Source organism: Vanellus vanellus (assembly GCF_965231255.1).
Source record: "Vanellus vanellus genome assembly, chromosome: 23".
Taxonomy (NCBI): domain Eukaryota; kingdom Metazoa; phylum Chordata; class Aves; order Charadriiformes; family Charadriidae; genus Vanellus; species Vanellus vanellus.
In genome coordinates, this window is record NC_138928.1 from 2,621,576 (window position 1) to 2,636,574 (window position 14,999).

The 14,999-nt window shown below is 55.3% G+C and overlaps 1 protein-coding gene across 1 annotated transcript in view; it reads left to right on the plus strand.

Moving 5' to 3' along the window:
• Positions 1 to 14,999, plus strand: part of FKBP5 (FKBP prolyl isomerase 5) — a 30,808-nt gene that overhangs the window by 9,658 nt on the left and 6,151 nt on the right. Inside the window, exons 3-8 of the mRNA XM_082494587.1 lie at positions 1,153 to 1,248; positions 7,873 to 8,001; positions 9,474 to 9,618; positions 9,882 to 10,024; positions 11,096 to 11,210; positions 12,601 to 12,684. Of these exons, the coding sequence (XP_082350713.1) occupies positions 1,153 to 1,248; positions 7,873 to 8,001; positions 9,474 to 9,618; positions 9,882 to 10,024; positions 11,096 to 11,210; positions 12,601 to 12,684 (712 nt within the window). The remainder of the gene's footprint in view (positions 1 to 1,152; positions 1,249 to 7,872; positions 8,002 to 9,473; positions 9,619 to 9,881; positions 10,025 to 11,095; positions 11,211 to 12,600; positions 12,685 to 14,999) is intronic.

Sequence of the window (14,999 nt, forward strand, 5' to 3'; positions counted from 1 at the left end):
AAAAAAAAAAAAAAAAAAAAAAAAAGAAATACATTAATTCATTAATTTTTAATTCAAGCTGTGATGTATGAGTGTGAGAAACGGCACTCGGTGTCTGGGTGTGGGGATGGAGCTGAGGATTATGTGGAGCTGCCTCGTGTGGCTTAAGGAGGTCGTATTTTCTTAGAAATTTGAATTTGTGACCCACTCAAACGCTGTCTCCCCGGGTCTCTGCCCCGCAGGCTGGCGTTGCGGGAGTCTTAAAACACCCGTATCCGGGGAAAATCGCTGCTCTGGTCTTCCCCTCTCCCGCTGCAGAGGGACAGTTTGTTCAGTAAGTAGGTATTTTATTAGAAAAAAAAAAAAAAAAAATCATTTTCTCGATTTAGGGGGAAGCGAAACCACGGTGGGATGGTGGAGAGAGCCCAGCTGCTGCGCTAATTGGGTCGTTCTTCGTTATCTCTCAGCTGGGGGTCAGGCTGGAGGTGCTGCTGGGCTCGGGGGGCTGGGATTTGGGGGGATGCTCGCCGGGATTTGGGGGTGATGCTGGCCCAGATCTGGGGCCCCGCGTCTCTCCCCCGTGCGTTTAGATTTGTTGGTTTTTTAGCGTGACCTTTGCATTTTAAAGAAACTCCCTCCCGTGTTGCAATCCGAAGCTTTTAGGGCTGTTGTGGTGCTGTGGAAGCCAAAGCGCTTTGTGCTAAGTGGGTCTTAAAAAAAAACAAACCCCAGAGCAGTCAGCTCTTATTTTTCCATCCTGTTAATTTTCATCCTGACTTTCAGCAACAGTCAATAAAAAAAGTTGGACAGGAGATAGCTCTTTTTTTTTTTTTTTTTTTCCTTCCTCCCCCCCCCCCCCCCCCCCCTTTATTTTATTTTATTTTTTTTAAGCTGATGGTAAGATGCTAAATGCTGTTTTATGGAAGCGGCGAGTCAAAACGTCTTCCCGTGGCCGCGGGGAGCAGAGGAGCCGCCACGGGAGGTTTTGTCCATGGTCTTATCACCCCTTTCTAACCATGGTGGGACGCGGTCTGTGGCTTAAAATCGCCGTCTCCGTTCTCCCTTCTTCTTAAATCCTGGTTTAGAATAAAGCACATGTGGTTGGGTTGGTTGTTTTTTCTTTTTTTTTATTTATTCTATTTTTAATTTTTTTTTTTTTTCTTTTCTCACCAGCTCTTTGTGCGAAATCCCCACCGTGTCTCTGGGTGGGCACCTCCCCCGGCCCCCCCTGCACCTTCAAACCTTCTCCAGCGATCGCATGGTGGCGAGGTGAGACCCCTGCGAACCCTTTCTCTTCCCTCTCCCTCCCCCCCACCCCTCCCCTCGACCGCCGCTTTCCCTTCCCCCCCCCCCCGTCCTCCCGCGAGCCTCTGGGAGGGATCCGCGACACGGAGTTTCCATTTGGAGCTGGCAAATTCCTGGTATGCCGATTTCTAGGAAACGGGGCTGGGGATGGTGCGCTCGGTGAAACCCTAGCATGTGCGATACCTGTCTGTCCTCAGCCTGGGGTCGGACATCTGCATCCCATATTCCCTGCTCTGGGTTTTCTCCGGGCTGGAAGATAACAACATCTGTGCGGAGAGAGGATTGGGGGGAAAAAAAAACAAAACAAAACAACAACAAAAAAAAAACCCAACAAAAAAAAAAACACCCAAAAAATGAACAAAACACACAAAAAAAAGAGAAAATAAATGGCTTTGTTTTTATGGCGTGGATGTCTGTGCGGCGCGCGCTGGTGCTGTACGGCACGTGTCCCGCGGGAGCGGAGCGTTTTATCGCACAGATTGTCATTAGAAAGGCACGTGCGAAGGGGAAAAGGGCTTCGAGATGCTCCCGGTGCAGGTCACGCTGCCCGCTTTTCCGGAGGCGTGTGCTCGTGGACAGCCTGAAAAACACACAGGGCTCAGCCGGTAACGAAGGTGGGGGGACACCAGCCACTGCCCAGCTTAAAAAGGGGGAAAAAGGAGAAAAAAAAAAAGAAAAAAAGCCTTTTGTCAGCCCTGCTTTTAAAAAAATAGACGAAAAAAAGTGCAGAATAGATATATATATATTTTTTTTTTTTTTTTCCGAAGCAACAGCTGAATTAATGTCTGGTTGGATGGGAGTGCTGAAATGGGGGTACAGTGCCGTGGCACTGCCCGGCTGCATCGCGGCGTGCAGGGGGATGCTCTGCCCGGGCAGCCTCTGCCCGCTGCCGGCCGCTTAATTGCTCCAGGGCATCGCAGAATCATGGAACGGTTTGGGTTGGAGGGGACCTTAAAGACCATCCAGTGCCACCCCCTGCCCAGGGCAGGGCCACCTCCCCCCAGCCCAGGTTGCTCTCAGCCCCGTCCAACCTGGCCTTGACCACCTCTGGGGATGGGGCAGCCACAGCTTCTCGGGGCGATTTGTTCCGGTGTCTCACCACCCTCAGAGTGAAAAAAAAAAAAACCCAAAACACGTGGATGGTGGTTTAATTGCTTGTGGGCATCGACGGTGGCTTAATTTTTTTGTGGGCATCAATCACAGCCATGCCACTCTCTGTCCGGAGGAGGGAAATGACATTTGCGGCCGCGGGCAGCAGCGCGCAGGGCGGCGGTTTTTGGGCAGACGATTGAATCGGTGAGAAGGAAAAGTGGAGCGGTCGGCGCTTTTGAGCGGTTCGAGGAGTTGGTATTCCTCGAGCGGGGCCGGGAAGAGGCGCGTGCCGGTGCCGTGGGTCGGGCTGTGCCGGTCCGAGGGAAGCACGTTGGGCACGTGTAGGAGTCCTGCAAACTCCCGAGCCGCCCTGTTTGCTCAGCGAGAAGCTCTTTAATGTATTTCATATTAATTAACGCTGAAATAGCTGCACTTGGAGGAGAGATTGCGCCCAGATGTTGAAACCTCTGGATTTTAAAGCTTGTTTATTATAGCTCTTAAATTACAGATTAAACAGCTCCACTGAATTCTCGGATCATCCGGTAGAGCGGGGACTGATTAAAGTGAGAACCCCAAACCCTTTCCTTTGGCAGCCAAGAATTAATTCGGCCCTTTCGCCGGCTCTGGGGAGGGCGGGGGTGGCGGCTCTGGGTCCCTGCGGCTGCGGGGGGACCTGTGCGCAGCCCCGAGCGCCCGCAGGTATGGACCGGACCCCGGTGTGGGGCTCAGACCTCGAGCAGAGGCATTTTGGGGGGGGAGGGGGTTCCAGGCTCCTGCAAGGGACTTTGCTTCAGGACGCGAAGAATCAAGCCGCGCAAAACTGCCTCAAACTGAGCAAAAGTGCCCCAAAACATCCAAACCCGCCCCATCGTCCCGGCGCACCTTTGCTCTGGATGTCTTGGATCACCTTCCCATGGCTTTTGTTGCCGGTGTGTGGAAATCCCTTCCCTCTCGGTGGCCTTTCAGTGATGCCCTTATGCGATGGGTGGAGGAGGACATCCCCCTCCCCTCTCCCACCCCCCCCCCAGCCCCAGGGAGGGGGTTTAACCCTTCCCCACCCTCTCTCCTCCCCCCACCCCTCGGCACCGACCGCCGTGGGCAACGGCGCGGCGCAGGAGGAGGATGGTTTCGCCTGCCTTCCTTTGCAGGCGTACGCCGTTAAGTTTGCGGGTGGCACCAAGGGGAGAGCGGGCTCCGCTTGGGGTGGCGGAAACACCCAGAGGCTTTTGCAGGGGGTAATTAATTAATCCCCTCTTTATATTTGGAGCACAGCGAGAAGATTGAGGCTCTGACACCTCAGGCAAGCTCGCAGGGCTCTCGGTGACAGCCCGCGGCTCCCCGGTGTTGAGATCTCAGGACGTCTCGGATATTATTATTTTTATTTCTTCTTTGCCCCCCCCCAACTGTTTGTTTCAAATTAATTGGGATTTTGGACCCCGGCCAGGCTCCTGCTGCTGCTCCCGCTCCCAAACCCAAGAGAAGCGGGAGCGCCGCGATCTTTCCTCTAACCTACTTGGAGCCGCTTTCGCTGGACGGAGGAGGCTCGAGCTCTTTCATAACGTGGACCACATCTTAATCGCCCGTCTTGCGGGCTCCATCCCTCCCACTGCTTCTGACGCAGAGCATCTCCCCTCCCGCTCGCCTTGGCCAGCTTCCCTGGATGACTCCACTAATTGCTTACGTAGAAAAATAATGAGAAGGATGCGTATGATATATTTTTAGATGTCTCTCGGTGGGATTTAGCAACCGGCGAGCTGGAGCCAGCACCTCCCCATCCGTCTTCTGCATCCCAGCGGTGGCTGCTTGGTGGACCTCGGGAGGTTCTGCCCCAGGAGGTGGCGCTTCTTTTGCAAGCTGCTCCCCTTTTTTTTTTGGGGGGGGGAGGGCCTCCTCCTGGTCCTTAATGAATGGGTTACGGATGCTGCGTCCCTGGTGGTGCACAGCGGCCGTGCCGGGAAGCCCTGAGCCGGTGCGCGGTGCCGGCGGTGTGCCCGCGCCGCGATGGGCACCACCACCTCCTCACTCATCTCCAAGAGGATGGCCACGGTGGTTGGCAGGGCAGTGGGGATCACGGTGGCTTGGAGACCAGCTCAGCGCCCGAAGTAACCAACGGCAGGTTTCCCAATGGATAAACACCCGCAAGATGACGAGTCTCACCACCAAAATTGCTTTCTCTGTTTTTTTTAGCGTTTGTTTTTAGGTGTTCCCATCTGAAACCTCAGCGGGGCAGGGCAGAGGGAGCCGACGCGGAATCCCATTAAATATGACCCCGAAGATTGTGATAATTGAGCCTTGCAGCCGGGTAGTTCCCTTATTTTTCTCTTTGCTTCATCCATGGCAGAGCTCTTTGTGTCTCGGTGGTTTCCTGTGCCGGGGGGGGGGGGTGGGGGGGGGACCGGGCTCCAGCTCTTCCCTTTCCGAGGAGCGCGATTCTTCTTGCAGCACGACTTATCTGCCCTCGGAGCTGAAAACATCCTTTCTTTGCTCTTTTTGAATCCCCCGAATGAATGATTTCTCCTGCTGGTTAACGTCAGCTTCCACACCAAAGGCTGTGGGAAAGTTTCGCAATTAGAGTGACTTTAATAGTTCTGGTTTATGTCTTACGAACCCCATCGCTTTCTAATTCTCCGTCACATGTTTCCTTGATTACGTGGCGCGCAGCAGCGCGGCTACCAAAATAGCCTTACGGGCTGAAGGAAATCATCAGGAAATATATTTTTTTAAACCGTAGGCAATTCTCTTTTCACCGGCCACCCTTGGAAAAAGTCGGCGTTTGACAAAAAACGTGGCTTTTCGGGCACCGTGGCCGCCGGCGCGGTGATGGTGGGAGCGCAGTGCTCCAGCAGTTCGCCCCCCAAAAAAACCCCCATTTCGTCGAGTCTCGCTGTGAAAATTTTCTCTTCATCCACCCCAACGGTTGGGATTCTTTTGGTGTTGGGTTTGCTTTGGGTTTTTGGAGAAGAGGCTCGCTGCGCGTTCGGGTCTTCCCGCGCAGGAGGATGCTTCGCTTGCCTGAAACGCGGAGCCCGCTCCCTCCTTTTGGGGAGTTCTTGGTGGGCTTCGCCTGGGGTTGAGGTGCTGCTTTCCAACTGATAGAGTCCCTGACAAACAGCTAATTCCTTGCGGAAAATAACGTGAAACCGGATAAAATAACTCAAAAGGCAGATGCTAGCCTGGGGCGTGTATTTCTAGCAGCCGTTACCCGAGGGGTGCCCACCTCGAGGTGAGCCGGAAGGGATGGGTGAAGCTTGGTGGCCATCGACCCTTTGCTTCTCGCCCCCGAGCGCTTTCATCCCTCCTGGCTTCGCCCTCGCTGTCTGCCGAGGTAGGTGCTTGCCGCGGTTTCACCCCCGCCGGCCGCTCGCTCCCTCTCTCCGGTTGCCAGAGGGGAGAGAATCGGAAGCGTAAAAGTGAGGGAAAACTCGTAGGTTGAGGTAAAGACAGTTTAATAGGTAGAGCAAAAGCCGCGCGCGCACGCAAAGCAAACCCGGGAATTCCTTCCCTGCTCCCCCTGGGCAGGCGGGTGCTCAGCCACCCCCAGCACAGCCCGGCTCCATCCCGGTGACTTTGGGAAGACCAACGTCATCACTCCGAACATGTTCATGGAATCATGGAATTTTCAGAGTCAGAAGGCACCTCCAGAGATCATCCCGTCCCACTCCCCTGCCAAAGCAGGACTGCCCGGAGCACATCGCTCAGGACTGCATCCAGGCGGGTCTTGAAACCCTTCGGAGAAGGGGACACCACCCCCTCCCTGGGCAGCCCGTGCCGGAGCTCTGCCACCCGAACCGAAAAGGAGTTTTTCCACGTCTTTGAATGGAACTTCCTATGTTCCAACTCGTGCCCGTTGCCCCTCGTCCTGTCACTGGGAACCACTGGAAGGAGTCCGGCTCCATCCTCCTTCAGCCCCCCCTTTAGGTACTTGTACGCCATAATAAGGTCTCCCCTCAGCCTTCTCCTCTCCAGGCTACAGAGTCCCAGCGCTCTCCGCCTTTCCTCATACGGGACATGCTCCAACCCCTCAGTCAGCTTAGTGGCCCTTCGCTGGACTCGCTCCAGCAGTTCCCTGTCCCTCTTGAACTGGGGAGCCCAGAACTGGACACAGTATTCCAGTTGTGGCCTCACCAGTGCAGAGTAGAGGGGGACAATGACCTCCCTCGACCTACCGGCCACCCTCTTCCCTGTGCAGCCCAGGATGCCATCGGCCTTTTTGGCAACAAGGGCACATTGCTGGCTCGGGGATAATTTACCGTCTACCGGGACCCCCAGATCCTTCTCCTCACAGCTGCTTCCCAGCAGGTCCGCCCCTAACCTATACTGGTGCCCAGCATTCCTCCTCCCCAGGCGCGGGACCCCGCGCTTGCTCCTGTTGAACCTCATCGGGTTCTCCTCTGCCCGGCTCTCCAGCCTGTCCGGGGGCACGCTGGATGGCAGCGCGGCCCTCTGGGGGTGTCAGCCACCCCTCCCAGTTTGGTACCATCAGCGAACGTGCTGAGGATACACTCTGTCCCCTCATCCAGGTCGTTGATGAATATATTGACCAAGATTGGACCGAGTATGGACCCCTGGGGGACACCGCTGGTTACAGGCCTCCAACTGGACTCTGTGCCGCTGATCACAGCCCTCGGAGTTCTGTTCCCCACCTTCCTCCTTCTTCCCCCCAGCTGTATAGGCTGAGCGTGATGTGCTACGGCACGGAACGCCCCTGGGGTCAGCTGTCCCGGCTGTGTCCCCTCCCGACTCCTTGTGTCCCCCCAACCTGCTTGTTGGTGGGGTGAGGAGCAGAAAAGATCTCGAGGGCTCAGCGACGACCAAACCCACCGGTTTCCGTTCCCAAACCCAAACCAGAGCGCTGCGCCGGCTGCTCTTAAAAAAAAAAAAAAAAAAAAAAAAAAAAAAAAAAAAAAAAAAAATTAACCGGGTCCCAACCGAAACCGGGAGAGCGCGTCCGTGCTCGTCCTGCGTCAGCGTGGATGCTGGGTGGAGCATCGCCGCGGGAGGTCGGGGCGGTTGCGGCTGCAGCGCCCCGAGATGGGTTTCCACGTCTCGCCCGGTGCGAGGAGTCGGTCGGCTGGCACGCGTGTTACCTCCTGCTGCTTTATTTTTGGGGGGGGTTCAGGGGGGGTAAAAACTCTTGCTGGGGCAATGCCAGGGGTGCAGCGGTGACCGAGGGAGGCGGGAGACGGAGGCTGAGGGGACTCCCTGAGCCTCCCCATCGCTGTGGCCGGATGCCACCGCGGGGCCGTCCCCTGTCCCCGGGCGGGGAGGCCGGCCGGCCTCGCGCATCGCACATCATCGGGGTTTCCTGCGCCCTGTGGTTCGGCGGAGGCCCGGGTGGCCCCTGGGAAGGCATTTTCCGCTCTGCACGTTTGAGATGTGCTCGAAGCTTCCTGCCCCGGGCCCCCCCCGCGGCGCGGAGCCGCTCGCGTTCCTTAACCCTTTCCTCTTACACCACCTCCCCGGGGGCCCGACGGGCTGCGTGCCGTGTCTCCCCAGGTCCGGGCCTTACGCGAGGAGACCATGACCACTGATGAGGCCACCAAGAGCGAAGGGGAGGTGCAGGCGGCGGCTCTCGCCGAGCGCGGGGAGGACATCACGCCGGCTCGAGACCGAGGGGTCCTGAAGGTAAGGGGGGGAGAGGGGGGGCTGCCAGGAGGGGGCTGCCTCGCTGTCTGCCTTTCGGGGCGCGTGGTCACGTCGGTGGGCTGCATGCCCGGCCCTTGGGGGCAGGTAGTACTCTCAGGGCTGTAGGACTGATTTTTTTTATGTTTTGTATTTTAATTGAAAGGCAAAGGAGATGAGCATCACTTGGGATAAAGGAGGACGGAGCGGTGTTCGAGAGTGATGGGTTCAGGCTGCTCAGTGAATTTCGCTGCTATTGTGTTTCCTAATCAGATTATTAGCTGTAAATCCACAAAGCATTTTTGTGTGTGACTCACAGACGTTAGAAAGAGCACATTACTGAGGTCATCCCGTCTGCTCCACAACCCCTTCTTCATGTTCAGGGCCATTTCTGGATAGCTCTGCTCCCCAGCGCTTGCTCTTCTCCAGTTGAATAGGACCTTTCCTCCAAGAATAGCATCCTCCCCTGCTCCATCCTCAGCTCGAGAACTGCTTGTTCCAGGCTGTAGCATTCAAAAAAATAAAAAAAAATAAAAAAAAAAAAAAGAAGTGTTGACAAGAGGCGAGTAGTGAAATGACACACCCCTGCGAGTAAAATGCGTGCGGAGAGAAAGCGAGAGTAATTGCCTTCGCTTCAGGTTTCGAAGCGCCGTGTTTAGCCAAACACCTCCGCAAAGTACGGGCAGGTCTCTGCTCCCAGCCCTGTCCCGCTCCGCCGCCGCGGCTCCGGTTTGGCGTTTATTTTTAGGGGCTGATGGAAGGACCAAACTGAATGACTCCCCCTGGAGCCTTCCTTTGGTTTAGAGCAGCACTGGGGCGTATATGTGCGTGTGTGTATATAGATTTTTTTATATATATATATATATGTGTGTGTGTGTGTGTATAGATTTTTTTATATATATATGTGCGTGTGTGTATGTATTTTTGTATATTAGGTATACAGATTTATATATATGCGCACGTGTGTATATATTTTTATATATTCTGTCTGTAGAGTTATACATATGTGCACGTGTGTATATATTTTTATATATTCTGTCTGTAGAGTTATACATATGTGCACGTGTGTATATATTTTTATGTATTCTCTCTGTAGATTTATATATATGCGCACGTGTGTATATATTTTTATATATTGTGTATATAGATTTATATATATGCGCACGTGTGTACATATTTTTATATATTCTGTCTGTAGAGTTATACATATGTGCACACGTGTATATATTTTTATATATTCTGTCTGTAGATTTATATGTATGTGCACATGTGTATATATTTTTATATATATGTGCGTGTGTGTATACATATGCATGTTTGTATATACACATGCGCGTGTGTGTATACATAAAAATGCATATGTGCGTATCTCTCTATATAAATATCCGTCTGTCTGTCTATCTATCTATCCATCTCCAAATGCATCCTTAGCTGTCCCACGTCCTCCCTTCTCACGGGTGGTTTCCCTCTCTCAGATCATTAAACGACCCGGGAGCGAAGACGAGTCCCCCATGATCGGGGACAAGGTTTACGTCCACTACAAAGGCAAATTGGCCAACGGTAAAAAATTCGACTCCAGCCGCGATCGGAACGAGCCCTTCGTCTTCAGCCTGGGCAAGGGTGAGCCGCCGCGGGGGGGGGTCCGTCCTGGGGGGGGGGATGCTTGAGGGTGGGCTGATCCCGGAGGGGTGGGCTGATCCTGGGCTGTCCCACTCTTGCAGGACAGATGGATGTCACCCCCTACGTTAAGTGTCTTCTGAAGGTTTTTTTTTTTTTTTTGGGGGGTGCCATCCTCGCAGCACCCAGACTGGTTTTTTTTCCGGGCTGATGGTTGCCCCCCCACCCCACCCCCCCACCCCGCCTGACGTCTGCCTCTCTCCTAGGTCAGGTAATCAAGGCATGGGACATCGGGGTGGCTACCATGAAGAAAGGAGAGATCTGCTACTTGCTCTGCAAACCCGAGTACGCCTACGGCTCTGCTGGCAGTGCCCCCAAAATCCCTTCCAACGCCACCCTCTTCTTCGAGGCAAGTCATGCCGGCGAGCCGGCGCGGGGGTGAGCTCGCTCGCTCGCTGCCTTGCCAGCCAGCTCAGAAATAAATAAATAAAAAACGCCAAAAAACCCACCCCACCAACAAAAAAAAAAAAGAAAAAATAAAAAAGAAAAAAAAAAAGAAAAAGAAAAGAGAAAAAAAAGAAAGAAAAAAGAAAAAAAAAAAGAAAAAAAAAAAGAAAAAAAAAAAGAAAAAAAAAAGGAAAAAAAAAGGAAAAAAAAAGGAAAAAAAAAAGGAAAAAAAAAAACCAACCCAACAAAACAACCCAGCTTGGATTCCTGAAACGTGTCCCTCTGCTCCAGGAACCGCTGCCAGGGTTTTCTCAGAAATGTGCGTCTGAGCTGGGAGGCCGGGACTGAGACTCCGGCTGGGGAGAGCCCCGGTGCCAGGGGAGGTGGCGGGGAGGGGGGGGAGGAAAGCGGGCAGATTCCCGGTTTAAAAACATCCACGGGAAGGAGAAAGCGGCTGGGAAATGCCTCCGGGTGCTAAAAACCCGCGGGTGCCGCGGGGCGGGAGGAAAGCCGGGGGTTTGGCGGGGTGCGCTGGTTTGGGCAGGGTTCGTCGGGACCAGGCGGTGGGATGGGAGGAGTGGGTCTGTCCTCAATTAAGGTTTGGTCCTTCCCAAGTCCAGCGGGGACGGAGCCGGTCAGAAGGAAGGGAAAACTCCTGCCCGCGCTGGTCCCGGGCAGCTTGCGCAGCATCTTCCAGCACCGGCCGTGTTCTACCCTCACAGGCTTCGTAAACTTATTTTTACTGTTACTTTGTGTTACGCTTCAGGTACTGGATGTGTCCCAGTTTCTAATAAATCGGGTGTGTTGTGCTGTGGCTTGGAGCGGGCTTTTATGGGCAACTTCTGCTCGTCAGCCGGATGGACAGTTAGCTGGCGTGGCTCTCCCGCCAGAGGATGAACTGCTGCTTTGGGGCTTTTCTGTTGTTTTTCTCCTCTCCTTCCCCCCCCCCTCCCTGAGCTCTGCCCGCCTTTTCTTTATTATTTTTAATGTTGTTTTTGTTTTTTGTTTTTTTTTTTTTATTATTTTTTTTTAGGTCGAGCTGCTTGACTTCAAAGGCGAGGACTTGTTTGAGGATGGAGGGATAATCCGGAGGATCAAGAGGAAGGGAGAAGGTTACTCCAACCCTAACGAAGGTGCTACGGTGGAAAGTGAGTGCGGGTCCCTCCGTGGTGGGGGGGGGGGAAGGGGGGAGGCTGGAGGGGCGACCCTGTCCCGGCGCAGCCCCGGGTCCTTCTCCCTCGCAAGGAGCTGCGGGTGCTGTGTAGGTTGTAGGTGGCCGTGCGTCACGGTGGGATGCAGTTACATCCATGCGGAGGCCAGATGGGACGGTGAGGGGCTGGGAGAGCAGCGGTTCACTTGCCCGCCCGGGGCCGCTTCTCCGAACTGGCCTTTGGCACAGCCCCGGCAGTGCCTCTGCCGGAGCCGCTGCCCGGGAGGGATGACTGGAAAACCTCAAGCCGCGGGAGCAGCCGGCCGATGGCGGGGTGACCGCTCGAATACACCCCTGCGCTCTGTTTCCACAGTCCCGTTGGCAAAAGCATCCCTGCGAGCGCCCGGCGCTGCTCAGTCCCGGGGAGGGGGGAGGATGGAGGGAGCAAACCCCCCAGCGGGGATTTCGGGGCTCTGCCATCTCCTCCCACCCTTTTGCATCCAGCGCAGTGTCCGCACTGCCCCGGGATGCGCCGGCTGCCCAAACCCCGGGCTCTGTGGCCTCCCTCCACGGCGTCCCGTGCCGAGCGTGGGCACCGGCGCGGGCGCTCGGCAGCTTCTTTGCCCTCCCGGTACCAACGCTGACTGTCGTTTTGGTGGGTTTTATCGCGTCTGCTGCAGAACGGAGCCGTTTTTCCTTCCCCCCATGGCCCAAGGGCTGCTGCTGATGGGGGGGGGGGAAGGAAATTCATACGGAGGGTTTGCTGAGGCCGGGGGGGGGTCTCAGCTGATGCCCCCGGAGGATGAGGAGCTCAGTTCCCGTCGGGCTCTCCCTGCTGTGGTCAGACGTTTCGCAGGGCTGGACGGGAGAAGCCAGGCTCATTCTTTTTTTTTTTTTTTTTTTTTTTTTTTTTTTGTCCTTCCCAAGAACCCCTCGGTCGCAGACAGAGCCCGCTCCGTACGGGAGGCAGTTACTTTCTTTTCTCCCTTACAGAGCTCCCGTACGCAAAGATTAACTCCCTTCAGCGAGGGAGAAATTGGATCGGAGCCGCGAGAGCTCATAAAACTCGCTGCCTTGAACGGCTGGTTCTTCTAACCAGGCTTTTTCTTTTTTTTTTTTTTTTTTTAAGGAAAAATGAGTTTTTGACTCAGACTTGACTGTCGGCCTCTCCTGCTGTGAGCATCGTAGCTGGGGACCGGCTGCGAGCCGTGCTTCAAGCCGGCTCCGCTACCCGAAAGATAAAACCAAAAGGCTAAATATCGTGGAAATCATGGAAGATCCAGTGTTCCTCTTTATTTTGGCGAGGTCTGAGGGCCTTACAGCCAGTGCCGTGCCCAGCGCGGAGGACGGGGAGAGCGCTGGTCCCTCTATGATTGTTCCCTTTGCAGCTCGAGGTTTTCTGGAGTGTGATGCTTTGATCGCTCGGGAGGGGGCTGCGGCAGGGACGGGGGGCATCGTGTCTCTGGAAGGACGTAAGGAGCCAAATACGGAGGCTCCTCGTACGCCTGATGCCCCCCAAAACCTGCGGCTGCTTTACCCGGTTCAAAGGGGAGCGTCCGTGGGAGCGAACGCCGCGAGCGGGAGCGTGCGCGCGCGGTCAGAATAATGGGGATTAACGCCCTGCGAGGGCATCCTGGGGATTAACGGCCATCCTGCGTAACCCGTGTGGTTGTGCCGGGCAGAGATCGGGAACGCCGCATGGATCCCGCCGGCAGCCCACAGGCTCTGGCTGTTGCTTCAGCCACAGCCGCCCGCTCCTGCCGCACTTCATTCGTTTGGACCTATATATCCCTATACATCCCTATACATCCCTATACATCCCTATACATCCCTATACATCCCAAGGCCGGAGACCCTTAAATACATCCCTGGGAGAGAAGATGGGGAGCACCAGGCAACCTGGCAGCCTCGCAGCAAGGATTTAGGGTGGGCACTGTGCTGGGGATGGACTGGCCTTGGGGATGGCACAACGGCCTTGGGGACAGCATGGCAGCACTTGGGGACAGTACGACAGCCTTGGGGACAGCGCAGCAGCCCACCCCGGCAGCAAGGCTGTGACCCAGGGGAGCAGCGATGCTTTATCTCAGCCGCCTATTTGGGAGGTGCATCGCCGCTGGAATTAGGCTGGAAGCAACCGTGCTTCCAGGAGCGAGCATCTCCAGGCTGGAGTTTTGAAAGCGTTTTTGTAAGTTGTAAGTTTTACGGACCCTAATTCCTAGTTCCGGTCCCTAAAACACGGGCTCTGCAGTCGAAGTCTGGCATTCCAGCTTTCCTTACAACCTTTTCCCCCCCCCCTCTCCCTTCCTCCCCCCCCCCTCCCCCCCCCATCTCCTCCTCCTTCTCCGTTTTTAATCTGAGTACAAATTGCTGTCAGCACATCAAGTTCGTGTGCCAGCCGCGCTCGGTACACTCTGTTCTCAGCTCTTCAAAAACAAAATCGCTGCAGGCACCGAGAGAACAATAAGTCAGGGCTGCAACCGGAGTGATGTTCCTTCGGCGGCTTTCCCCCCCCCCCCCCCCCCCCCCCTGTAATCCAAGAGCGACTGCAGCCAGCTGACCTGCTCCTGGAAACCCGAGCGGAGATTTTACCCCCCCTCTCCCTTTGCCCGGTGTATTTTACGGAGCAATTAACATAGAACGAAACTATCCTCGAAGGGAAGGATCGTAGCATCCTCCGGTGTGTCCTGTTTTAAAGTGGGATCTCTCCGTCGCTGCCGCATCCCGCTGGGGACGGGGGACCTGGGGGAGCTGTAGCGCTGCTTTTGGGGTCGGGGTTTATGGAGCCGTATTCACCGGGAACGTGCAAGGGCGATGGCAGGGTGCTGTGGGGTTGCTGGGTTACCTGTATTTTAGGCTGAATTTTCCGCTTTCCTCCGCTTAAGAAAATAGCCGGCTTGGTTTTGGGTAGCGCAAAAGCAGAGGTCAACCCGGGAGGAGCTGGATTTGCCTTTTGTCCTTGTCCCGAGCCGGGTGAGCACACGTCAGCCTCAGCTTCATGGTCGCTGCACGTCAGTGACGGATGCGGGATGCATCCCGGGGCGCTGACAAGGACGTGAGCGTCCCCCGCTCTGCTGCCCTTCAATCCCAGCGTGGCTTTGGCGGCGGGAGGGGGGTGACGAGGCAGAGCTTGGTGTCCCGGCCCCGCGGTGGGGAGAGCATCCGAGGGCTGTGTCCGAGGGTTGGATGTGCGCTGGGAACGGGGACCTGCCTGCGGTCTCGCTGGGTCCGTGCGTCTCATCCCGGCGACTTTCCCGAGGTCCCGGGGCAGGGACGTGTCGGCGGGGCAGAGATGGCGCTGTGCCATGCTCCGTGCCCCGCCGTAGCTCGGGTCGCATCCTGCGGCTCCGTGCGGCGCTGGGGGGGGGGCTCTGAGAGCAGCCCCCCCAGCCCTGAGGGTTGTTTTCTTTCCAAGCATCCCTCCTCTCCCTCCCCTTCAGCAGCGCTTACACCGCCGATGTCTCCTCTCTGCTCTGCAGCGAGCGAAGGGAAAGCTCGTGTCCTTCCAGGCTGCAAAGTGCTTAAGCCCGGTTACGATGCCTACCATGAATTTTCCCTCTGAAAAGCTTTTTTTTGTTTGTTTTGGCTTTTTTTTTTTTTTTCTTAACGCTACGTAGGAATTCCTTATGGAATTGCTTTTACTTTATACCTACCCGTGTGCCGATGCCTCGTACCCTGCGAGCAGAGTGCAGGGAACGTAAAACTGGCCCCAAAGCCCGCAACGTCTTCAGGTTGGAATAAATAAAGAATAATCTTGCTGTGGAAACCCAGCCAGGAGTACCAGGTGGCA